The sequence below is a fragment of the Otolemur garnettii genome, unplaced genomic scaffold (genome assembly GCF_000181295.1).
Source record: "Otolemur garnettii isolate 467f Iridium unplaced genomic scaffold, OtoGar3 scaffold00222, whole genome shotgun sequence".
In the NCBI taxonomy this organism is placed as follows: Eukaryota; Metazoa; Chordata; class Mammalia; order Primates; family Galagidae; genus Otolemur; species Otolemur garnettii.
Genome location: NW_003852617.1, coordinates 933,562 through 960,962, shown reverse-complemented (window position 1 = coordinate 960,962; position 27,401 = coordinate 933,562). Strand labels below are relative to the sequence as shown.

At 41.0% G+C, this 27,401-nt stretch overlaps 1 protein-coding gene across 4 annotated transcripts in view; it reads right to left on the bottom strand.

The window, feature by feature from the left end:
* Positions 1-27,401, bottom strand: part of MYO1B (myosin IB) — a 181,944-nt gene that overhangs the window by 125,984 nt on the left and 28,559 nt on the right. For all 4 annotated transcript variants that reach the window (XM_003801827.3, XM_012812755.2, XM_012812757.2 and 1 more), the window contains exons 2-3: positions 22,183-22,326; positions 4,498-4,613 (exon numbers count right to left, since the gene is read on the bottom strand). In XM_003801827.3, coding sequence (XP_003801875.1) covers positions 4,498-4,613; positions 22,183-22,317 — 251 coding nt within the window. In that variant the 5' untranslated portion in view covers positions 22,318-22,326. The remainder of the gene's footprint in view (positions 1-4,497; positions 4,614-22,182; positions 22,327-27,401) is intronic.

The following is a 27,401-nucleotide window of genomic DNA, read 5'->3' as shown; positions in this document are numbered from 1 at the left end:
AAAAAAAAAAAAAGAAGACTATTTTTGAAAGAATATCACTAAGAAACCAATCTATCTTTACTTCACTCATTTATATATTTTTGCCATGTGAAAGTCACTTACATATATTTACACAGAATGTAAATATTTTCAATTGTCTGAAATTTAAAGAAAAATAAATTCCAGACACCTTCAAAACATTTGAATTACAAGGAAAATATCTGGATGCTTTTGCAGACTAACAGTGAACAGCAGCATGAATTAAATCCCACATGTAATTTGGGGTAAGTTTATTGGCAAAGGTTTCAAAGTATGTATTAGGTCTGAGCAGTTGCTTAAGTTGTTTTCTATTCAAATTGGAACCAAAGTCTTGAAACACGTATAAAGAACATCACAAACTAAAGTCATCTTGCCCCCTTGTATGTGTGTACCACAAACAACCTATCTGAGGACGCCAGGCTGAGTTTTAGTAGGGAATCAAGTTAGCACTGACCTGTTTCAAGACACTGTCAAAGATGGACAGCACAAAGAATAATGCAGGAAGACGCACCAAAGGAAGGGAAAATGTCCCACCACGGAGACAGTGGTGAGAACAAGCATGTGAGCGTGCTGGAAGTGTGCCCCACATATTTTATTATTACAATAATCACTGTAATCATCACTGCTCATAGCAGCAGTTATCTTGCTCTAGCAGGTTCTATGCTAAGCATTTTACATAGACCAGATAATTATATTATCTAAATACCAATACATATTTTCCTCTCCCCAAAATCCTAGGAGTATTTTCCCATTCAACAGAGCTCTGAGCTTAAGTTTCTTCAAGCAATCCGTTCCAGATTGCCTACAGCTAGGGCTTGAGCTGAAGTCCTGTTCCATGTATTTTTACAGAATCCTTACTATACTCCAGGTTGAGTAACCCCTTAAATGAATGTTAAATTGTAACTGCGACAAGAGCAATCGATCTGGCCTCCCAGGGAGCAGGTGAGGGAAGGTTCTTCCCGGAGGTGGTCTAAGTGATGTGAGATCTGAAGGAAGGACAGGAGTTACTTGGGAAGGAGGAGCCTTCCAGGCAGAAAGCAGCAATCAGCAAAGATGCTGCAGTGGGAGGGAGACAGGGAGCGGGTGTGATAGAAATCTGGCAAATTCAGACGCTTTAGGTAAAAAAGTACTGTGCACATCACATACAGTGCTCTGTTGTCCATAGTAAAAAGTTTTTTTCTTTATCCTAAACACACTGAGAATTTAATTTATTGCTGGGCATGACTGTTTTCCCTGGGGGTGAGGGCAGTGAACCAAGGTAGCAGTGCTCCTACAAGAATGTTTCAGGGGCAGGGATAAAAAGGGATATTCTGGCTGGGCATGGCGGCTCACTAGCACTTCGGGAGGCTGAGGCAGGTGGATTGCTTGAGCTCAAGATTGGCCTGAGCAAGGGTAAGAACTCATCTCTACTAAAAAAAAAAAATTGGGGGAAAAAAAAAACAACTAGCCAAGCATTGTGGTGGGTGCCTACAGTCCCAGCTACTTGGGAACCTGAGGCAAGAGGATCTCTGGAGCTCACGAGTCTGAGGTTGCTGTTAGCTATGATACCATGGCCCTCTACTCAGGGCAACAGAATGAGACAACGACTCCAAAAAAAGAAAAAAGGATATTCTGGAGCATAAACTTCTGTGTTCTAGAATAAACATCTAAACATTCTCAGTCTAAACAAACATCTATCTCAACATCCCCAAAGTGGGGGTTTAAGCCATAAACGGAAAAAATGGCATGAGGTAAGCTGAGGCACCACCAAAATGATCTTGGAGGCCTGCAGTGCAGGAACACTGGTGACCCAAGAGTGGCGTATGGACGTCCATGAATAAGGCAAACCCATTCCAGCTGAGGAGCAGCAGGCGCCTGTGTTCACGCTCAGCTCCACTTCCACCAGCCATGCGGCTTCGAGGGAAATTACTTCATCTTTCTATGACAATGTCCCCACCTGTAATAGTGCCTACCTCTACCTCACAGAACCAAGAATGGAGTAAGCTATATACGTGTAAAGTATTTAGTGGGTACTCAATAAATACCAGCTGTTACTATTATTACAACAACTACTGTTATTGTAGATCATTATTTGTGGTAAGCAGTTAAGAAAGGAAAGGAAAACACTTGTAAGTATACATCTAAGACATGTTCTCAAACTCACATATGCCTAAGAATCACCTGGAAAGCTTGTGAAAAATGTAGATAGTCAAAGGGAAGACCTAGGAAATCAAATTTCTCATAAGCCCCTGGGGGATTCTGACACAGGTCATCCAAACACCATCCTTTGAGGTGCAGAGCTTTAAGGCCTAGAATGCAAAATAAAAATTCAGATATGGATTAAAGTATTTCACCACTGGGCCTTAGCCATAAGGATAACTTTACGAAACAAATTTTGGATTTTATTTTCTTAAGGAAAAACAAAACAGGATCACTTGCAAAACATACATTTAGAAGCAAATGGAATAATCAGAATCTGCTTGGTTGGTAAAATACGTAACATTTGGTTTTTAAAACTATTTGCACAAATTTAAAGAATAAAAAATCCTTGTTCCAAGCAGTCCACGTATGTAACTATCAGCTACATCATCAAAAGAAATGAAAATAAATATCTGAACAGTGGTATATAGGCCAGTATATCTTTAATTATTAGATTTTCTTTTCTATCAAACATAATAGAACTGATCTTTAGCAATACAGAGAAAATCCTTTTCTGTGGACACAACTAAGGCTTTCTGCACATTCCTTCACTTTAGTTGTGGGTTTCTCAACCTCAGCACTACTGACATTATTAACAGGTAACTGTTTATTGTGAAGGGCTGCTGTGTGGATCGAGGATGCTTAGCAATATCCCTGACCCCCACCCACAAGCAGGACCCTCCTATCTATCCCCAATTGCGACAACCAAAATGTCTCCAGACATTATCAAATGTCCCCTGGGGAGGGGCGGGGGAGTAAAATCGCCCCGGCTTTCACGAAAAGACAGAAAATATCTGAACTCTGGAAGTTAGCCCCAGAAGTTGGCAGCTTAATCATCTTCAAATAGCCCACACTACCAATATCCCAATGACCAATTAATCCTTTCCGCTGCCAAGACATTTTCAGAACGTGCCCCCATCGATATTTATCTGCACATATATTTATATACATCTCGTGACGATTGGGGTTGTTTTCAGTGTACCATCTGTTCTGAGAGAAAGGGCAACACTACTGTAAAAGGTCCTAACAATGGTGCTAATGCGAAGTAAGGCAGGCCTTGTAGAATGTTGACACACTTTCCAAGGCATTTTTTGCATACATTAGAGAGTTCAGCAGTAATTCATATTCTAAATCCACATTCAACAGTTTATCACACAGAAAGCATGAGGCTGCATCTACCAACAGCCCTCTGTAACACAATAAGGGCCACCCGGAGCAACTAACAGTACTAAGAGCATGAATTCTGGTCAAACAGCCCCCCACACACACATGGGAGGGGGCAGGAAATGTTTCTGCATAAGTCGCAAGGACAGCAGTCTGAGGCTCTCAACTCACTGAACAACTTGGCCTAATTCAGCATCTTTCACTTTCTTTTTCTTTAAACTCCATCGCTGACATGAGAATGTAAACAGGGAACAGATTCATCTTGAGTATCACTAAATATAACGTGACTTGAGAAATGAAAAGTTCAAGGTGTTGTTTATGACAATTTCTGGGTATTCTCATAATTTTTTTTCTGGCTCAGCCATTTTTATTCCAGATCTGCCATGGATCCACCAAACCTAAGGAAATCTTCCCACTATTATTTTTCAGTAATTCGGACTAGAAGGCAAAATTCAAGCAGTACAAACTGCACAATCATTTCAGGATCTCTCAAGTATTTCAACAAAGAACTCGCCTTGTAAGAAACAGACAAATGGAATCTACAGGTTCTGTGAAGGAATTATTTATGCTGACATGTGACCGTCTTCAGAAAAATCAAACCAGCGGTTAACTCAAGGTGAAATCATTTGCCTGTGGCACACATGGGGCGAACAATGTCCCCAAAGATTATAAGCAGAAGGTACTGTTTAGTCCTTTCCCCTAAACACTGTCACACAGCCCAACACTTGGGGTCGTTCTGGCCCCAAAAGACTAAGAAAACACTGCTTAGACTCTGTGATAATAAACAATGCACATTCCTGCTTTATTTGCGAAAATGATTAGGAGCAGCTGCTACTTACACAGAATTTTGAACAGAAACTATTTTACAAATTGGCATAATCATTTCAGTATCTCTCAAGTACTTCATAGTTGAACCCAAACATTTCTGAACTGAAAGAGTCTGACACCAAATGGAGTAATCTGCCTTTTTTTTTTTAATTTAAAATAAGGCATAACAATTAACATCTACATTCCATTATCTGACTTTTTTTAAACTGACAGAAACATTTTCCTGAGACTCAAAGGAGACAGCTGCACACATCTGTCAACTCAACGACGCTGAAGTAAGAGAACTTTCTGCTTTAGTATCATACTTACATGTGAGGGCTCAGTTCATAAAAATTTCTATTCCTGTAATCTTCCACTTTCTCTGGTGAATAAATGGGCAAGGACCGGTACGGGTTAACAGATATGACCACACTTCCAATGTAGGTCTGTAAAGGAAAGAACAAAACACGCTGCTTAGGGCACAGGATATACTTCAGCATCTTAAACTTCAGGGCTGGAAGGTTTCGACCTCTTAAATCAACACTGGGTCTCCTGCTTCCCCTTTCATTTCATAATTCTCGAAAATACTTTGCATCTGTGATGACAAATGGTCAGCAATGTTCATTCCTGCTGCTGATAAATGAAAAGCACAGATTTATACATTAAAAATACTTTTAAAATAAATCTCTGGCTTAATTGATGCTTCTGGATAAGAGGTCTCCAAAGCTCTGTCATAGTTCCCCTAAATTTCGTCACCACCCACTACTGCTCTCCCGACTCCGGGCAATGCTGCTGTGCCCGTCTCCTCTCATCTTTATCTGTCTACGTTATCACCGGTCACCCAGAGTTTCCCATCCTAATCAACAGGGCCTTTCCTTTGGTTCCACCCATCTGTAAGTCTATCAATCTCTACCACGGACTCAGATCAACATTAGACCTACATATACCCTCTCAGCATTTGAAACTCATAATTTCATATTATATCTAATGTACTAGAATATCAGAAATTTGAAATGTCGAATTTACGTTTAATGTCATAATTACAGTTAATGTGAAATTGAAATGCACTTTCTGAGGGACCAATGCTAACCTCTCACGCTGAACACTAAACCGTAACACTGTTCCTCTTCCTTTCCACCTCAACCCGAAATTCCTAGCAGCACCAATGGTGCTCATTGAGTTCATTTTGTACAAAGCCTACCATAAAGTCACAAGCAAAAGTCACTAACTGTAACTCACCTTGGCGGCTCTATTTTTAATTTCAGTTTCAACATCAACGACATAGGAGGGGAAAAAAGATGCCCAACAAACCCCTTATATAAGTGGTAAAAACTTGAAAAGGAAAAAGGATCATGAAAGATACGAGAAGGAAAAAGTCACCTTCAACTTCCCCACCTTTCCAATGTCATCCCACAAAAGGCAGCAGAGAAAGGTAACAGCAAAGAAAACAAAGGAACAGTAGAAATATTATGGGGTTTTATTTATATGGATCACAATGATTTTAATTATAAAAGACTTTCTCCCAACTTAACTAAACAGGTCATTTACTTTCATCCTATAAGAACATAATCTTGTCAAGAGTGGACAAGACTGCCATTATACAAGGAAAATCACAATTCCCATGCAATTTTTCCATTTATTCCTAACATTCTATCATGAGGACGCAACTAATTTGACCTGACAAAGACAGTTAAGATTTTCTCAAGAGGGTTTCCTCATCCTCGTCACACCACAACCCATCTAGGCCGGTAGATGAGAGATGCTTGACACCGAATAATTGTTCGAATAGCTTCTAACTATAACATTAGAAGTAGTTAGATTGGAAATTATGAAAATAAAACTATCGGTTATTCCTTTAATATGTGCTGATTACAAAATTAGCCTCCTTTAGGTAGAAATGTAAATCCTTGTCCCTTTTTAGGTAATTTTTTGAATGTAATAATTCTAGAATATGTAGATTTGCTGTTAGCAGAAAAACCAATTACTGAGTTGGTCTTTAAAACCGAACTTCACAGTGGATAAATCCTTGATAAAAATCTGCCTCTGCAGCATTCCCACATGCAGAACAAACTGCTGTCTCAAATTCAAAATCAAAAGCCACATTACTAAGTTGAAGTTTCTCTTTGTTCCTTGTGACTCTTACACATAATTACACATACTAAATTATGTGCACTTTCCCCCATCACCTAGAGCAGTGCCTGGCCCACTGACAATGTGCAATACATATTTGTCAACTAAATGACTGATTCACACAGGGTACGATGCACTCATCACAAGCTACTGACTCACATACAATTATTTTTGTGTTGCAATATAATACCAAACATACTACTCAGAGTGCCTAATATTAAGTCTTTATGCCATGTGTTGCCACTGAACAAATTCTTAAACTGTATCTTTTCCCCCTCAATTTCCCTGTAGACTCTGGTGGACGGTCAGCAGAATGGCCAGAACAATTCCTTCCATCCCTGCATGCACACCCCATTTGTAATGGGACTTGCTACTCTCTCCATCAAGAGACAAAGTTTATTTCACCACCTCTTGAATCTGGACTTGGCCATGTGACTTGAGTTGACCACAGGGACATCAGTAAATGAGACAGAGGCTTAAAAAGTATTTGTTTATCAGGATGGGTCCAAATGAATGAACCTGAGGTAGTGTGCTGGAGAGGCCCCCAAAAGAGCTGACCTACAGCTTATTATGACATGGCTGATGAGTGAGGCCATCCTAAATCAATCCCCAGAGGCCTAAAGTCACACGAATGATCCCAGCAGACGACATACTGGGTGTCCATAAAGTTGGAACTATTTTAAATTGCACATGAACTTTATGTCCACCCTGTATAAAGCTGAACTCAACCTAAATTGCTATGCCAGTGAATTATGAACAAATTAATGGCTGTTGTGTTAACCCATTAATTTCTGAGGGTGGTTTGTTACAAAGTAACCACTGATGCCCCCACATGGCTGGACCAACCAAACACGGGACCAAGCAGAACAAGCCACATCAACCCAGACAGGCAAACACAGGAAACTGCATTCTCTCTGCATTCCATTTTAAGTATTAATACACGGTTCAAATATTGATCTGCTAACCCTGAATTCCCCACAGGTTTGTCCTCTACTATGTTACCTGCCCTCACCATTTATGAGTTTCTCCCTTGAAGGTTCTATGTACATAAACCAAAGATTTAAATACCCTGTATGTGCCAGCAGAATAATTCAAACGTTTGGTCACAACTCTCCTCCCTCGGAGACAAGAAAGATATTCCGGATGGCTGCTGACTGAGTGAGTGTTAAAACTGTACTCTACTTTTAGGGAGCCACTCCTTCTACTTTCAGGTACCTGTACACGAGATTAAACCTTCCTTTCAGGGATCAGAACAATAGTGAACAGGCAGTTGGTTTTTATATAAATTAATGCCTTAACTGTATGAATGGGATACATCATTTTTTAAATAAACAACTGGATACTATTTAAAGTTGGCGTTTTCTTATTGCATCTTACAGTAAAAAGGTGCTAAGTAACCCAGCCACTGCCTGGCTCACCCTCTCCTGGGTCTCTGTACTCCCAAGTCCTACCGCACATGCCGGATACCTCACCATCCCAGTATCCTGTGGGACAGCCTCTGACATCCACTAAGGAAAAAGGAAGGAAAGGGAAGGGGGGGAGACAAGGAACAAGGAAGAAAGAAGAGGAAGAGTAAAAGGCTCCACTCTTCTGCACGCAGCACAGTCAGCAAGGTTATCTTTCCTTTTCAAGGGCAGACACTAGATCAAGAATGTATAAACATTTTTGAGTCAAAACCATCTCTATCTTCCTAGCTCAACATTTCCAAAATAGATGTCTTGTGAATAACCAAATAATACTTGAGTATTCCAACTATGATATTACCATGAAAACAGAAGTTATTCCAGCGGACTTTTCAATCTGCCAGTTTCTACTCTCCAAACCAGAATTCAGAACCCCAAAGAAAGGCCTGAACAGTCCAAATATGTAACCTAAAGGACATGCATTTTATTCTGTAGGACAGTTCTTCCAGAACTCAGTCCTCCATGATTTTATTTCAATGGTCTGGGGAGGGCTGAGAGATCTGTATCTTTTTTTTTTTTTAAGAGTCTCCAGATAAAGAAATGTGGAGCCAGAGATGAAAACCACTGCTCGCAGCCCTCACCTGCAGGATTCCCAGGCTCGGGCATTAGTCTTGATACAAACCTGCTAGTGCCACTGTTGGCCCATCTTCCCTCTCACCTTCCCCTTTAAATATAACAAACATTCTGAAAACATTTTGAAAAAAAAAAATAAAAATCCTTCTAGGCTCATTACTTTCATTGTAGCCACACTTCCAATAAACTGGGCTTATGGCATCTCAACACATGACAGAAGAAAGCACTAACATCTGTAAACCGCAGGAGGCAAAAGGGCCACCCTATAGCCCTGGACTTCAAATGTCTGATTATGACTTGGGGCAAGAAACAAAATTTTCATCACGAAAATTGTGTATGTGTATCTATGTGCACACGCATACGCAAGATAAAAACTTGACAAAACTAAGAATATCCTTCTCTTCCATGTGATGGAGGAATTATTTTTTTTGTTTAATTCTATTTATTATGAATTTTTTTTAAACTGCTGGTCCTAATGCATTAAATGGTTTCCATGAGACATTAATGAAACAAAATTTGCAAGTTTAAAAAATAGTGCTACAGGTTACTCCCTAATCCATATTTAGTTGTTGATCCCTGTGAAACCAATAGAAGCAATGAACCTTTTTGGGGAAACACACATGTAATAAGCACATAAAAGTTGACAAATATTTGAGACACTAGGTTAAGAACTCCCACCATCAGCAAAGACGCAATGGCCACTAACAGAAAAGGGAGAAAGACAGAGAGAGAGGGAGAGAAGGAGGGAGAAAGAGAGAAAGAGAAAGAAACGGAGGGAGAGAGAAAGACTGAGATGGGGAGGCGGCAAAACAAACAAAGAAAAGAAGAAATTAGTGATCAAAATAATTCTAAAAATATGAGCCAACAGCCCCCTGGCTCAGCAGGCCCTGAGTGCTTTATTGTAACACTGAGTAAGAAGACAGCATAGCAATCAATGGCCAAAATGAGATTGTATTCTGTTTTTGATGACAAAGATATATGCAATACACGTTGGAAACATGTATTAGCCAAAAAGTTCGATATTAAAGCACAGCTCTAATATTTTCTGAGACTCAATAACATGGAACATTCCTCCACAAAGCCAGATGAGTGAAACATTAGTATACATACATAAAAAGTCAGAATGGTTCCCGTATCTTTTATATCGTAATTCTTCCCAGGGCCAGATAAAGATCTTTTGAAGCCCTAAACCCTAAAAGTTTACATTTCAATTCCCTATATGAAATTTAAAATAAAATTATAACTAAACCCTGTAAGAAAATACTACAATGACCTGTTTTCACCATAATGACCACTTTGGCGCTTCTTTGAAATATCAAATCCTTCCATAACATATTTTTAAAGTCTCTGTTCTACTGGGGCTCTAGCTAGGCATCCAACCTGTCTACCTAACGGCCTCCTTATTTTCTTCCAAATCACTTTAGTTATTTGTTTCCATGTCTCTAGAATTCTTTAGAAACACTTCCACACCTATGAAAGTGCTGGCACAGAATATACACTTAACACCATTTTCCTGAGCTGCTCCTAAATCCCCAAGAGGCAGATACGAATTCTCTGCCTTTATGTCCACAACAATGGGGTGCAAAGAAGTGAAGCGACATTAGCTAGCAGAAGGGAAACCAAGACAAGTAGCCAAGAATCTGTTCTCTTTTCATCAGACCATACGATCCTGACTGTTAGGCCTGGGAAGCTTTGGCAAAAAGTAGCGAAGAAGCGGTGTACAAAGCCGTACAAAGCGTCTTCAACCTTCATATAAGAAAGTACTCCTCTGCTGGGCAAGAGCCTCGCATTTGACCGTGTGAGGAAAGCTGAAATCCTCACATACCAGGAATAAAGAAAATGAGAAACAGAGCTTCTAGTTATAGGGAAATTTTTTATCTCAACAGAAAAGATTTACCATAACCATCCTTTACCTTCAGAGAAATAAATCAGGAAGGTGGCAACGTAACAAGCAATATTTACTCAAATATCTTAATGCTAATTATTTAGTGTAAAATGACATCTAGGAAATACTAAAGAAGGCAGAGGAGTCTTCTAGGTCTGAGTCTTGATAGTCACCAAGTCACGCTACTTTCACCCCTGAAGTAATGACAGTTCAAAGCCAAGACGAGCCAGGACTCACCTAAAAACAACCCTTCACAAGGCTGCCCAATCACACTGGCTGCTAGACTGAGCTGAGGCCACAGCCATTTAGCAAGCAAGCAACCAACTGATAAGGGCCAACTTTAGACAAATCATAATGTCAGGCACAGTGGGAAATACGAGCAGCTCCCATGGTCTGTGCACCTGAGGAGTTTATAAGATAGGTTAGGAGGTGAGTTTTTTAACTCCTAAGAAAAACAAAATCTAAGAGTTAAATAACTGCTGTAGACACTAACAACAAATGAAACAGGATTTGAGAGAGTCTTGGTTAAATGAGTCATTAGCCAGATTATCTCTCTGTCTAAATGAGTGCTCTGGGTGTAGATAAAGACAAGGTCACTACAAACTGTAGAGGTCTAAAAATGTCCAAGACGACAGATCTGAGGGAGGCCAAAAGGATGGGCATGATTCAGGCAAAGAAAAGTTTCCCCAAAGACTGGCACATGATATATTAGGGTTTAGGTGATAATCAAACCCTGCCACATACACCTTTAAAAAAAAATTTGCTAAAATAGTTATTTCCTTCTAAATACATACATACATAAAAAAATACATATTTTTTAAATAAAAATAAGTGAATAACCCAAATATCTATTTTTTTAGAATACTAACTAAAAAGAAAGAATTGCCAAAAAGAAAGAATTTGCCAGGGACTCAAACAGACAGTTTCATCTGCAAGTTCGTGATGGCATTACTCACAATAACCAATAGGAGGAAGTAACCCAAACATTCATCGACAGATAAAGGATGAACAGAACATGGCGGGCACATGCAGTAGAACATTATTCAGCCTTAAAAAGGAAGGAAATTCTAACACCTGCTACAACACGAGTTAAAATCCGGACAGAGGCACAAAGGCCTACCTGAACACATTTCAGAAACAAGAACAGGAACAGCTTCCCTGGAGCAAAGACGACACGTGAGTAATTAAGACTGGGACCACACTGCACAGAGCCCCAAGTGTCAGGCCGTGGAGTCTGAGCTTCAGTCTAAAGACAGTTTTGAAGCAAAAAGTCAGCATGTGATGAGAGGCTCGGATGATCAGGGTCATTCTCCTGTTAGGACTGTATTCAAGCTCTTAACTTCTGATTCTACGTCATCTTCTATCAGTAACGCTTTGGTGTATGTGAAATAGTGTTTGAACCGTGGCTACAAATTATCTGGCAAAGTTTTCAGTTTCTTGTGAACTTGAGAACATTATTTAACTTTTCTATCCCCTAAGGTCCTCATCTATACCAGAAAAAGGCTACTAATTCCTCCCTCATCTAATTCTGATGATTAAGTGACATTGTGTGTCGAAGTACCAAACACAGCACCTGACACACAGCAAGAATTCCATAAGTATCACCTCTTATAATTAAATCAATTCAACTGGGCCCCACTAGAATCCACTGGCCACTGTAAATAGCCAAACCAGGACTTGAAAGCCTAAATAAGATACGTTAACACCTCAGCTAAATTCACTAACAAGTCCTATCACACCAATGTCTTAAGACTCTTACAAAATGGTCTTTGTTATACAGGAAACTGAGTTAGCTATCAGATGAGCATACGAGGTATGTCTCAATGTTAACTAATATTTAATGTCTAGAATACTGAGGAAAGACTATACTAGTTGGTGGGAATTTTCAGAAATGGCAATATGCTACTTATTCACATCATAATGAGGAATCGACCCTCTTCCTAGGTCTTGGATCCTGGGAATTTGAGCATAAGGCAGTAAGATATTATGCAGCAAAGTGTTTTTAATTACACTTCTGTAAAAGTTCCCAAATTCCTTTGCAGAGAGCCTGTGTCTTAATTAGTTTAAGACACAGTATAGTCCACCAAATGCTTTGATTGTTTTCTAGACACAGTTCAAAACTGTTCAAAACAGCCTAAGTGAATGTAAGACCATACCAGATTTGGTGCCCATCTGAGTTTGATATTTTATATACATATATATACATGTTTTATATAAAGTCAGATGGACACTCAAGTGTAATTCAGTATCTCACATCTCCAGACTCAGAGACGTATTTGTGATGCATCTGGAATAGGGGTATTAACCTGATGCTAACAGCCTATTTTAACAGGGAAGACACTGGAGGTAGGTACTTGACGGTTAAAAATAACCCAGCCAAGGTCTCACAATTAGGTCTATGACACTTGGACAAAGAAGGGTGACACGGTCAGGCTTGCCAGCTGTCTATCACACAGGTCATTTACTGCAATAATGAGCACAAACAGGAATCCCTGACACCTATCACCAGGCTACACAAAAAGCTAGGACCCAAGTCAAGGGCAGCTCTAGACCAACATGACATGAGTCCATGAAGATTTCCTTTCCAGTTCCACGTCAACATGTTCTGCTTCTCCAGGCCAGTACTAGTTGGCCTCCCCGCCCATGTTCTACTTCTTCCAGGCCCAGTACTAGTTGGTTTCCCCCTTCTACTGCGCAGGCTGACTCTAATTCATAGTTCTGCTATGTATGGCTCATCACGGCCCTTCTTGGCATCACCACTGCCAGCATCTCACTTTCAGTGATGTAGTATTTTTTCAGTAAAGTTTGAGTGAAGAATTTGCTCTAGCCTTAGATCAGAAGCCCAAACATGGGCCAGGAGGTCCCACAAGCCATGGCAGTTAATGGCGGCCACAGCCCATCAGGAACAAGTGCTGCTATCCCAGATACGCCTACACTACCATCACGTTATACTCTCACACTCCTGGGCTGGCAGTCATTTCAGACCTTGAATTAAGGAACTATGTATGAGTTCTATGCCACACTGAAATACTAGCTAAAGATATCACCTTGGGCAGCCTTTATTTTAGACCAGGATGATACAATGCTACCGTACTATCTATGAGATAAACTCTGTAATGAGACAAGTATTTTTCCAGACCTAATAAAACTCTCTCATCTCAGGTCAGCATTGTCCCATATTACAGGTATACTATTAATACTTGCAACAAGTCGTAAAGAAAGTTTTACATGGTTAATTCAAAGCAGTAACACAACAAAAATGAAGTCTATGCAATGGATATAAAAAAGAGAAGGAGAAACAGAAAGAGGGAAAGAAGAAGGCAAAGAAAGGCAAAAACCAAAGAACCTAGTGAACGAACCCCCAGCATCTAGAATCCCAAAGAAAAGTCAGTCTGAGTTTGCAAATTTTTCAGACAGGCCTGGCACCATATACTCCGCTCCTGTGTGCCAGGCACTGGACTAAGACGCCCAGCACAATTCAGCAAGGTGAGCACCACGATGACTACTTCACAGGTGAGAGACCGGGCATTACTTACAATGGGGACAGTGCTTGTCCATGGCCAAGAGTTGAATTTAAATCTGTCTGCCAAAGCCCATGCCTGTCACAACATGCCACATTGTATTTTGCCCTTCACCCCTTTCAAAGTAGAGTTCAAAAAACACAATAGCCTCTCCTTAGAAAGTCGGATCATCATTAAAACGCATCTGTACTATAGGTACACAGCAGACAAGGACGCACGTGAGAGGTGCAGCGGGAGCGGCGACATGTCCCCGGTGCTGCCCTGCCTCCTCTTCCTCTCGGCCCTGTGTTCACCGAGGCGAGGCCCACCTGCAGCTGTCCATCCCCTGCCTTGCTCAGAACAGGATGAAAAGCACTCTCCTCCCAATACCTTCTCCAGCCCTCCAGAACAGGGAAGAATCACCCTCAAGACCGCTGTCACTGTCCCTTGACTTGCAAGACCCACATAGTAAGCACTAAGATTTGGGAAATGAATGTGCGTCCACCATGTGACATCAGCTCGTGTCACTGCACTGCTGAGTGCTAACTCAGCACATGGCGAGAATACTGACTATCATTTCAATGATTTGTCCAGGTCATTTTCAGACTGCCTTCCCCTAAGCCTACATATTCTTCAATATCATACCATACTATTTTGAAAATGCTATATTAGTGGTACCATTAACGCTTATAGCAGTAGGTAAAGGAGTAGAACTTCCCTTAGGAGCATGACTCTCGAGTCAGACTTCCTGGGTATGAATCCCAGCTCTACCTCCTGCTTGCTATGTGACCTTAGACAAGTTACTCAGCCTCTCTGAGCCACGATTTCTTTATATATAAAATGAAGATAATTTATACACCCATGGCACATAGAACTCTAGTAAGAATTAAAGGAACTAATATATGTAAACTACTTAGAACAGCACCTGATACCAAGAAGGACGTGGTAAATGTTCGTCCTTAGCATTTATTGGCTGACCCATGAGAAACCAGTCTCGTGGGAGTTAAGGGACTTGTCCGAGGTCTCAAAGGCTAAATAAGTGGCAGGGCCAGGCCTGGAGCTCAGGTCTTTGCTTCTGAGTGCTACCACATGCTTCTGCAGACCTGATGGCAGGCCTTAATTTCCTCCAAATCAAATTTCAGGTATGATTTCAACCAGAGTATTTAAGTTCATGTATTATAAAGATTATGCATATTGCCTGCATGATGAAGAAACTAAGATTGGTAAACAAAAGATAAATGTGTGCATCAACTTTGAAAGTTCTAAGAAGAAATTCTCTAATCACCATAGATTTTAAGAGAGCTTGAATGGGTTGAAACCAGCAAGTTATTACCAAAAATGATAGTTGTTATGAAATTGTCTAAAAGATAGTCTGTGCTCAGAAGGTAGACACAACATTTCCTTCTGCATCATAATCTGGCCCTTTTCACCAGCTTTATCTAGCCTTCTAAGGCCGCCTCTCCTCTCCAGACACCAAAACCACACTCCCGAGCCACGCAGTCTGTCCTCCACATTTACCTTGCTGACTCCTCTCCCACTGAGCACAGTGCTGCTGACAGTGAGCCACCCAGCACCGTCAGGGTTTGGCATTCCCTGTTAACAGGGCTGGGATCCCACCTTACTCCTCTACACGTTCTAAGTGGGATTTGGAGGCGGCATCACAGACTGCTCTGGTTCCAATCGAACCTGTTGCATCTGCATTCTCTTGGTAAAGGTCCACCCACCTACACAAAAGAGAGCCTCCTCCTTCCAACTCTGCAACAAGAAAATTAGTTTTTAATCAAACTAACATCTTAAGGATTACATACCACTCCATTAACCATGACTCACCCTGAAAATGGCCCATGGTACTGAAAAAAGAAACCTACATTTTTATGTTATGTATTTGGATTGTTTTTGTAAAAGCATTTGTTACTTTTGTAATAAAAAAGAAATTTTGTAAACTAAAAAAAATTGAGCAACAGCTGGGTAACATTCAGCATCCAAACTCCAGCCCTGCTCTCTGCCAACAACTCCACAAGCCTGGAGAAGGTCTGAGTCTCAGGTGAGACTTGCAGCCCTGTCATCATCTTGACCACAGCCTGGTAACACCCTTGGCCAAGCACCCAGCTAAGCCAGGCCGCAACTCCTGACCCATGGAAATAGGCAGATAATAAATGCATATTACTCTAAGTCGCTAAATTTGTAGCAATTTGTTTTGCAGCAAGAGAAACATACCATTTTTGCCAAATTCCCCCAAATATATAATATGCCCATAATATGGGATTTTCATATATATAAATATAAAACATTTTTGAAACTTCAAATAAACATGTGTTGATTAGTATTCTTTTCATTAATTTTGCAGCATTTTAAACCAAATATACAGTATTTATATCTTGAATATCTTTTATATGAGTATCTGATCCCATTCCTTCTGGGAATCCTAATCCTAGTACTAACTTCTAAAGATTAAGACACTTTTTCTTTAACTTTCAAAGTAGTCACTCCCACAACTAAAATTAGTTTAACACAAGCACCTAAAATTGCACTCATTCAGACCCCTAGTCTCAATGTCCCTGACTTGACAATTCAGATAGAAATACACTAAATTTACTGGCGGACACCAAAAATACTTCCTGTCAAAGAACAGACACCTTGGTTCTTTACTTTCCAAATTTGTCCTGGGCCTTGTTTTGGCCTAAATTGCAGGTTTCCTGTTCCTGAAGAGAACCACAGTCCTGACTGGTCCCCCTAAAAACAGCTCATGTCTGGCTGGACCTCAGCTCTGCCATCTCCCACAGGACAATGAAAGTCCACATGATGTCCTGCCACCATTCCATCTGGCCTGGGGGCAGGGGTGAGGCCCGAAGAAGGTCTGACAAAGGACAGAAAGCATACAGAGAGGCGACACTCGAATGTCACGACCAGCGTTTCCTCACCAGTGACCCCACATAGCCTCCCAGAGCAAACGGCATGTCCTGCAGCTGGGCCCAGCTCGGACCTCACTCTGCTAAGAGGGAGGAACAAAAGCAAGCAGAGTCTCAGTCCTTGAGTGTCACCCCACCAACCTAACATTTCCCTCTATCTCCTCTCACTTGACCCTGCTCCATCTCCAGAGCCCTAACTACAAAGTCCCCATCAACACCTGCAATTGTCCCAGATTTAGAGACCTGACTGGCCACAGGCAGCTAGCTAGGAACCAACTCAGTGCTATTTAAACAAGTGTGTGAACCTGTCTCAAAGCAAAGGACAGATATTCCTGGAGCAGGCATCTTACTCAAAGAAAAGTGGCACACAGTATATTAGATCAAAACAAACCTGCATGCATTAGAGAACAGAATACAACTTTGAATTACTTTTGAAAGCGAAGATTTCAGCAAAATTTCCCTAACACAGACAGACCTCAACTATGCTCCGAGCTGCTGGGAAGCTTTTTACTCCTCTTTGTCATTAGAAGTTGACCGGGAGGGAAGTCTGAGAAGCAGCCTCCGGTGCTCCAGAAGCCTAGAGCTCAAGTGATGAATGCTTCCCACGGGCATCAAAATCAACAAAAGCACTTTGTTACAGAATTCCCCAAATCGCTGAGGGCTTTACAGGAGGTGGCTCCCCATACGCAAGCCCTTTGTCCCTCCAGCACATGGACAGAAGTAAATGGTTGGGTGTCCACCCCAGCCTATCTACTTTAGGAAAAGCGGACCCAAGCCTAATCCTAAAAACCACTTTCTTAGCGCACTCGGCTCATTCCCATTGCCTGGTGGCAATCCGTGATTTGAGGAGGGTGTGTGACTCAAGCAGCCGGACTGGGGTAAATCTCAGCCCGTGCCTTGGAATGTGAGAACGGAAGCGCCAAATGCAGATCCTGGAATGCTGCAGCTGCTTGGCCACCGGGAAACCCCAGAACAAAGTTACAGCCGTGGAAGACAAAGCAGACAGGAGGAAGCAAAGTCCCTGGTGATATCAGTGAGTCACAAAGCAAACTGGTTCTGAAAGCGGAACTACTTGTGGACTGTCAGGTATACCTGGGAATAAATCTCCCTTTAGTGCTTAAACCAGGCAGAGTGATGTGATGGCTACTTGAACAAACACATCCTGCCACTTCTGACTAGCTCCAGCAAGCCCCGTCCCACACAGAGCTGCAGGTTTAGCCTACAGGATGACCAGGGAGTCTACTTCCAGAGCCAGCTGGCTGCAGACCAGAGGATCCCTGGGGGCTGGGAATGCTCCACAGCCCTGGTAACTCACATCCAGAGGTAATGCAAACCCTCGTGAGAGCTCTGTGAAGGGAGGAACTATTTTTTATTTCTATTAATAAATACATGCCAGCAGGAAGAAGAAGAGTGAACAGATAGCAGGATGGGAGAACAGAGGCTGCCCCCCATGGAGAACTGTTCACACAAGAGGTGGCTGAGGCTATGGGTGTACCCAGAGTTCAAAAATCTGGGCCAAGGGTCCTTCCATTCACTGGCCCCCTTATCACCGGTAGCTCTGAATATACCCATGACTGTTCAAGGCGCTCACATGATGGCTCATCCTAGATGGTCACTCGATGTTATAGTACAGCAAAGCTATTAGACTATAAAAGAGGGTTTTTTAAAAAACTACACCTTCATTTTCTAGGAAAGAATTAAAAAACAAAAAGTACAAGACAGTAAAATGTTGCATGTCACATTAACTTAGCCTTGGACAGCAAGCTAAACAACTTTGCAGCAACCCACGAACAAAAGCCAACCAGGGAATATTATCAGCATAAGAGCCAGAAATAGATTTCCCAAGGGGAGGATATGCCACATGGGGCTGGGCGTGTAGTTATCAAATGTACTGTATAGCATTTTTTTTAATTACAAAAGCACTATTAAGTCCCAAAATACAGATTTTTAAAAGAGTCACCCTCTGTTCTCACACCCCATCCCACTCTACCAAGTACACAAAGGTAACATGTCTTTCTGTGTGCACATAAAAATACACACAAATACATGTACACGTTCATAAATCCTCCCCCCATTTTTTCTTTTAGAGGTGGGGTCTTACTCTGTTACCTGGGCTGGAGTACAACAGCAAGACACTAACTCACTACAGTCTTACATTCCTGGGTTCAAGCCATCCTCCTTCTTTAGCCTCATGAGTAGCTAAGACTACTTTTTTAGAGATGGAGTCTCAAAAAAAAAAAAAGAAGAAGATAGAGTCTCATGATGTTGCCCAGGCTGGTCTCTAACTCCTGGTCTGAAGCAATTCTCCTGCCTCAGCCTCCCAGCTTAGTGGGATCACAAGTGTGAGCTCCTCCCCAACCCTCATTTGTTTTTAAAACGAGGATCATACTATCCGCATTACTCTGCAATCTGCTTTTTTTAACTTGACATGGAGAATGCCCAGCCCATCAACATGACATGTGTTTAAAGTTACAAAATGAAGGCACACATGTCATGGAAATAGTAGCCCTAAAGTATAATGGAAAACATTAATTAATATGAATATCTGGAAACCAAAATCAATTTTCTGCTTTTGTTTTATAACCAGAAAGGTCATTCCAAAAATAGTTTAGAAAACAGAATTATGTAGGATTAAAACCCAGACATTTTGTCTGCTAAAGACTCATGAATGTTAACACTTGGCATTTTGTTAAAAGGGGGTTTGTTTTATTTTTAGTGGTCACAGCACATCAGGTATTTGAATGCACATAATGTTCTATTCTCCATTCTATTTTCAATTCATCTACAAGTGAATTGTGCTTTTTGGAGCCAAAAAGAAAAGTGATCGGCAACGTTAGTTACAACATAATTGATTCCTTCTATCTCCATCTCTAAGACCAATGTTTAAAGTCCGTCTTTTATTTGATATCAGACTACACTTTCAATTAAAGCTGGAGAATCGTCAGGCTTTCCCTCCTGAAAGCAGAACTGCTAGAGTTGGAGGGAATGTGACACCAGGCCGCGCTGCCAAACCAAACAATGCCACCTCCCTGCTCAGCAGCACCATTTTCTACCTTTTCCATCTGGATCAGCACTTAATTGATTGATTTTTTTGGAGACAGGGTCTTACTCTATTGTCCAGGCTAGAGTGCAGTGGTGTCATCATAGCTCGCTGCAACCACAAACATCCAGGCTCAAGGGATCCTCCTGCCTTTGCCCTCTGAGCAGGTGGGACTATAGGTACATACCACCACACTGAGCTAATCTGTGTGTGTGTGTGTGTGTGTTCATAAGGTCTCACAGTGTTGCTCAGGCTGGTCTCAGACTCCTGACCTCAAGCAATCCTCCCACGTCAGCCTCCCAAAATGCTAGGATTACAGGTATGAGACACTGCACCTGGCCTTAACTCTCAGTTTAGTATCCAGTTATCAGATTAATATTCCAAAGGCAGTTTACTGTCTTAATTTCAGTTAAGAAAATTACAGTTTAATGTTCACATGCTTCATGTTGCCATGTTACCATCAGCCTTCTTATACCTCCAGTATGAACTGAGAAGGATAAAAAGTTCTATTTCTAGATTATGACTCCAATTTCATAAAGAAATTAATTATCATAAGTTATCCTCAAAACATGACTAGTACTATGGTCCAAATGTTTGTGTCTCCCTGAAAATTCTTATGCTGAAATATAGTCACCAGTGTGATAGTTTTAGAAGGTGGGCCTTTGAGAGGCGACTAGCTCACAAAGGTGGTAGCCACATCACTGGGTTTGGCACCCTTATCAAAGAGGCCCAGAGAGTTTCCACCTTCCACCCTGTGAGCACACAGTGGGAAGACCATCCTCTGTGAACCAGAAAGCAGGCTCTCTCCAGACAACGAGTCTGCCAGCCCCTTCATCTTAGAATTCCCAGTCTCCAGAACTGTGAGAAATAACTTTCTGTTGTTTATAACACACCCAGTTTTATAGTATTTTTTTTTATAGCAGCTTAAAGAGATTAAGATGCCTGGCTATCTACAAAGGAAAGCTATATGTGGCATAAAATAATACAGCTGTCATTTCGGATATAATATTTTTAAATACTGGTAGTACCTCCATAGTTGACCACCTCCCTGCATTAACCACCTCCTTAGTTGACTTAATTTTCATAAACCAGACATGCACCACATGTACATATCAGTGCAGTGGGCCTAATTCCTTATGTTGACAACCTCCATATGTTGACCAGTTTGTCACAGTCCCTCTCATGGTCAACTTACAAACGTTCTACTATGTATATATTAGTTCTAAAAGTTATAATCGATTCTACTTGTGTCACTTTATTACTTCTCCTTTTGTTTATTTATGTTATCCTCACATTGATTAGAAAAATATGAAGCTCATCCCAATAATCCAGTTCTGTTCCATACACCGATGGACATTTTTAAAAAGGAGGAAAAAGAACTCAAATGAAAGTCAGAATCCATTAACATGACTTCCATCCAATCCATCCTGGCTCCTTCTCAGCTGCAGGTATAAGGAATCAATGCCCCATGTCTTTAGTTAACAACACAGCTTTACCCCTAGAGATACAAGTATCTATGTTTTATATCAACTCCAGAAAAACTGCATAGAAATGTATTTTTTTACTCACTTTTTTTTTTTGGAGACAAAGTCTCACTGTTGCCCAAGCTAGCAAGCTGTGGCATTAGACTAGCTCATAGCAACCTGGGTTCCAGCAATCCTCCGGCCTCAGCTTCCTATGTATGTGGGAGTACAGGCACCTGCCACAATACCCAGCTAATTTTTCTATTTTTAGTAGCGATAGGGTCTTGCTTTTCCTCAGGCTGGTCTCACATTCCTGACCTCAAGATATCCTCCTGCCTCAGCCTCCCAGAGTGCTAGGATTACAGTCATGAGCCACTGTGCCCAGCCTAACTCACACTTTAAGTAAACTTAGATAACTTGATAATTAAAGTGACACTGTGAAAACCTTTATAAAGAATTTTTACAACATGAAATCTGCTCCTGTTATTATAAATACGTATTTATGCTTTCATTTTTGTATATGGCATTATACTTTCATACAGCAGCACAGAACTAGTCCCAAATCTCCAGAGACCAAGCACATATTCTTATCTGGTAATGTGTTTCTATCTCTACTAATTATAAATGTCAAGAAGGTTCAACTCCTTTTTAATAGTACACTGCCTTGCATTTTACTGAGGAGCTTCTCAACGACTAGGCTTTGCTAACCTTACGAATGCATCCAAGAGGATGCCTGTGGATTTCAGAATTCCTTATGGACATATGTTCCTCAGAGGGCAAGAGCTAAAGTGTTCCCTTGCTTTAGAATGCCCCCAGTATCCAATACAACTCTCTGCACACCGCTGATACTCTATAAGCCCCACTTGGCAAGCAGACTCGCTTGACTAATCAGTATTACTCATGTGCCAAATGCTCAAAACTCTGTCAGAGGGTACAAATACTTCTGGACTCTAAGAAACAGAAAGAAACTTGAAGCGTCTGAGAAGCAGAAGATAGCTCACTGCCACAGAGCACAAAGTCTAACACCACCGATGGCTTTCATGTGTACTCACATAGATTTCACTGTGGTCAAAACGCTTCTTGAGGTTGTTGATGAAAGTCTCCTCATTGAGAGGTTCTAAAAGAACCATGTCTCCGACTCCAATCATGTTGTCCAGCAGTGATGTTTTCACCTCCATTTTGGCCATGGTCTCCCGCTGCAGGACAGAGGGAAAGGGGGATCAATTTAATGAGGAAAATTATTTCAGATGGATTCTTGCCACACTGCTGTAGAAATGAAACACTGGAAATTCCAAATGTCACCTGCTTCCCGAGATGTCAGAACTTCCCCTCCCTACGACCTACATCGTCAGAAGCTGCAAGCTTGGCTGCCCTATTTGCCAACCTGCTGCCACAAATGAATCTCCTTCCCTGTCTCTCATCCCAGGCAAAGCCTACCTACAAATCCATAATCTTCATTTTCTTCTGTAAACCATTTATCCTTCTCCCCAGTCAAGAGTTGCAAAACTCAGCCAAAAATTCCCAAACCAGCTCTTTCCCCCAGCCCTTCCACACCAGTGTCAGAGAGTAAACCTGCACCCTCCAAGGCGATACCCTCCAGCACCCCACAGTGAAAATCAGAATGCATTTTCCCAAGAAATAATGTTTTGAAAAATAATGCTGCTATCATTTATTGGTTATTTGTCACTTATCATCTACTATACCAAGAACTTTAATGCATCAATTAATTTAATCCTCACAATAACCCTATAAGGTAGGTTATTTAAGAGAGTTTTGCATTTGGAGTGAAAGAACCCTATCATCACTTATAACACCGCATCTAGGGGAGGAAATTTCACTCCCGGTACTCAGAAAGGTCACATAGAGAAAAGAACACAAGCCACTGGTAAACCAGAGGTTGCCAATATAACATAACCTGCCAAGAATGACCTTCATGTTCTTAATTTTCATTCCAATGGTTGGGCCGGTATACCAGCAAAATCAAATTAACACGCAATGAATAGATCAGAAATACTACACTTTCCCTTTGGCTAGATGTAAGCGTGTACCGACTGGAAACAGAGGCACACTACAAAGACACATTCTACCCCATTACTAATGTGTATGCATCACCAAGCAGTGAAACGGTCCCCAAGGCTTCCAATCTGATCAGTGTTCTACGTACTAAAATTCTTCCAAATATCTGAACAGATGAAAAGTGCCATGTTTGTTAAAATGAAAGTTGGCATTAGAGAGCACGCACGTTGTGTGTGTGTGTACACATTTGTGTTACTTTTTCTAATACTGCCAGAATTACATGGTAAAATGTTAAAACTAAATTCATCTGGGACATTCTCTCTAAATGTTTCCGATGCAGACGTCTATTTATATAACTCCAGCATACTAACACTTGAATAATTCTTCAAAATACTAATAAATACTTACATACATATACATATATTGATATTGACTAGAACCTACATTTGATTTTTTTTCTCTGAAGATGTCATCCAGGCATACTATCCTATACCCTGTATAAAAATGTTGGTCTGCTTGTTTATGTCTTAGCAGTTTAAATACATGGCCTCCTATTCTAGTCTAGAACATCTAGTAGGTCTCTTAGAGGCAACAGAAATCACATTTAGTGGGCCTGATTTAAAGAGAACTAGAAAGGGCTAGTAATTAAGTGATTCATTATTATTAATTATTAGCAATGTATATGAATCTGTAAACATAATCTTTTTCTTGTTTTACTCTACTGAAAAGAAATGTTGGAAGTTCTGAAAAGCCAAAAAAAAGAGACTAAGATGAAGTCAGGAGGATGTCCCATAAACAAGAACCACCAAATAAGGAACTCTTTAACACTGAAAAGAATAAGGACAATTTTTTGTTAATTTATGCACTTTTAATTTTATGCGAACTACAGTCCCAGACATCACTGAAACCCAGCAATGGTGGCCTGAAGAATGGGTATCTGCATTTTGAAGTCAGCCAGGCTCTGGTTCAGGACAAACTGTGGGGACTTGGGAAACTGCCAGGTTCTGGGGACACAGGAGGAGCCGGGAACACAAGAGGAGCCAGGTAGACAGGGCCAGCGCCAAAGTCCACAGACAGACTTGCACAGGAACAGGACCATGGGTGCCCAACCTTTGTCACAATAAATTAATACTTAAATCAAATTTCAAGTTCTCAGTCTCGTGTAATGCCAAAAGCACTCTAGCTGTGATGCGTTACATGTAATTTGGCAGACGAAGGAAGAAAGCTTAGGGATTAAGGAGGAAGTCAACCTGAGAAGGGTTTCAAAATAACTACCTCAAACCAGCAATTTAAATTAAGCAAAGGGGCTGAATAAGAACTTGCTGCCCTGGGGTGGATTCCCGTATACGTCTATTCATAGAAACAGCAGCGGAAAGACAACAAGGCTTGTCTCACTATAGGCAACAATTATTAAGCAGCCAGTCTTTCTCTGTAATTAAACCTACTTCGCCATCTTTTCAAATATAAATTTCAAGAAATAATATAGGAGCTCTAATTTTTACACCTCTATCTTGACTTTATAATCTAAAGAAGATTGGTAGGTAAAATAAATGCTGGCTTACAGGAAATTGGTAAAAAGGGCAGATTTCTGACAATGCAACTTTTGCAAAGCAAACTGAAAAGGTGATGTCAAGATTCATTTAGTCATTCAAGCACACTTTGTTTTTTTTAAATGTTTTTAGCATCTAGGTACTTTGGGGAGGATATAGTGACAGCTTCCCTCATTTCCCAGGTAAAAACAAGACACAAAGAAAGTGGTGTGCTTATGATCTAATTAAAAAAAAAAAGTTTCAAATAATTCAAGAAAAAGAAAATGGTGTGGAGGTACTCCCATATCTTCCTAACAATGGATAGGTTTCCCATACTGTGACCACATTTTCCAATGTTGGCTTGGTTCACTCTGACATCTCAGTGAAATTGGTTGGTATGCTTACTCAACTGAGAAATTTCCATAAACCATCAGAAGAATTCACATGGGGTTACAGAGAGAATTAAATGAGAATGTATGTGGACCGCGGTTTTGGTTTGACACTTACTATGTCAAGAGCCCCCGGGGAAATCCATGTGTTTCTCAGCAAGGTGATTCTATCCCATGCTCCAGGAATTAGCATGTGATCTAGGCTAAGTCAATCAACACAGTCCCATTTCCCAGCCACTGTAACCAATTTAAGGGTGGGTATGTGATTGAGCTTGAGACCTCGGCTTGAAATACTAGCATGAAGGTTCTCTCTTCCTCTGGATGGTGTGACTTGCAGACATGACACTAAAAACTGCTATAGCTATCTCTGCTTTCATGAAGGAGGCTGGTCCTAAAAGAAAGAGTGTACATGGAGGGCAGGGCATGAAAATTACCTAGAATTATTAGTGCTAGAGCCCTGATAACATCCCAGGCCTCTGAATCAAATTACACTTGAAGCCCACACCCCCACCTCTCAAGTTTTCATTCATGTAAGCCCATCGGTTCTTTTTACTGTTTAAGCTGTTCAAGTTGGATTTTCTATTATTTGCAACAGAAAGCATCTTACCTAATAAAAGACACAGGTTACCAGGAAGTGAAGTGTTCTAAATAATACACTAAAGAGCAAAAACTAGTTGATCTAAGGCACAGGGTGGCGGGCAGGAGGGCCAACTACATTGGACTGGCAAGACGATCACCTTTGCTATTTAATAGTATAACAGCCAACCAATTAAACCATGGCCTGAAACTTGGACTTGGTGTCTGCAATTAGCAACTTGAGAAAAAAAATTATTTTGATATCATATAGTGCAGTGTTTCTCAACCTTTTTTAACTTACAACATACTTGAACCTATAGTTAAACTTCCATAGCGCACTTAAATGCTGATAAAAAAAATTAGTAAAAAAAGAATATATTTACTGTGCTTTGAACTTCTTTCAAAAATAATTTAAGTAATGATCTTTAAAAATTTTTGTGGCACACCTAAGCACATCAGGGTGTCATGGCACACCAGTTGAAAATCCCTGGAACAGTGGAATGACCACACACTTCACGTGGATATGCTGTCTAGCCAGTACATGGTCTTGCTCCTATACGCACCAATCTCCCGTCCATGGAGTCCCCAGCTGTATGTGATCTTATCTGTAATTTTATAAAAGTACCCAATTTCCATTACAGAGCCCAAAAGAAACAGATCTGCTCTCTCTGCACCCCAAGGCAGGCAGGAAGTGGGAACATGGCTTCTGCGCAGAGGATCACATCTTCTTGGCACGTGAGAGCAGCAGTAGTGTGGGGACCTGGTGGTCCTGCAGCATGGCTTCTGCTGCGGATCCTGCTGCCCAGCCCTCAGCCCTTCTTTAGGTCCTTGACTGTCTCCCAAGTCCATCTGAATCATTCCTGGTCTTCCCCCCCCAGCAATTCTGTGAGTCTTCATATAGTTCCTGCCTTGCCAGCAACATAGATTCCTAACTGACAAGAAACTAAGTACTGTGCCTAACATACAGAATTATACCACTGTTACATCCCCATTATTAGGTAAAATCTAACCTCTTTCTCCACAACTTGGTAAAAGCACTCTACAAAACACAATGGCTGTGGGAGCATTCTGCGGAGCCAAGAAGGAGCCTGGAAGCAGTGTCCTTCCATCTAGGGGCACCAGTATAGGCCAGCCACCAGGCTGCCCACTGCTGTCAGGAGACTCCATGGCTGTGCTGGCTCTTTCCAGCGGTTGGTCCAGCCAAGAAAAACGAAGTGTACGATTACAACTGTTCTTTCCCCTACCTACTCTCAAGAACTTCCACAATTACTTCCACACTTACTGCCTGTGTTTCAATGTACACCAATTCATTTACTGGCCTATTTTGCAGTGTAAAACTACTGTTTAAAATATTTTTAAATCATCAGGTCAAAATTTCTTAAAAACCATGCAATATAAACATCCTATTTCATGTTAAAACGATCATCTAAAATTTAAATACAAAGGATCTACCCAATCATTAACCTTAAATTGCTAGCCACCTACTATGTCAATATCATCTGTGCTTGGGAACATCAAAAACCAACATTACCCAAACTGTTACCACCCCCTCCATGCACCGAGATGGATGGCTAGACAAAACAGCACACCCATGTGACATATGGCAATCCCACTATTCAACATCAAAATGGTAACAGTGGCCATTCCTATAACAGCTGCTTCCTGGAAGGTTGTGTCACATGGAACCTCATAGCCTTAATATCCAATCCGGAGCTCCAGGAAGGGAAATATTTCAACTCCAACAGAATTATTATATATATA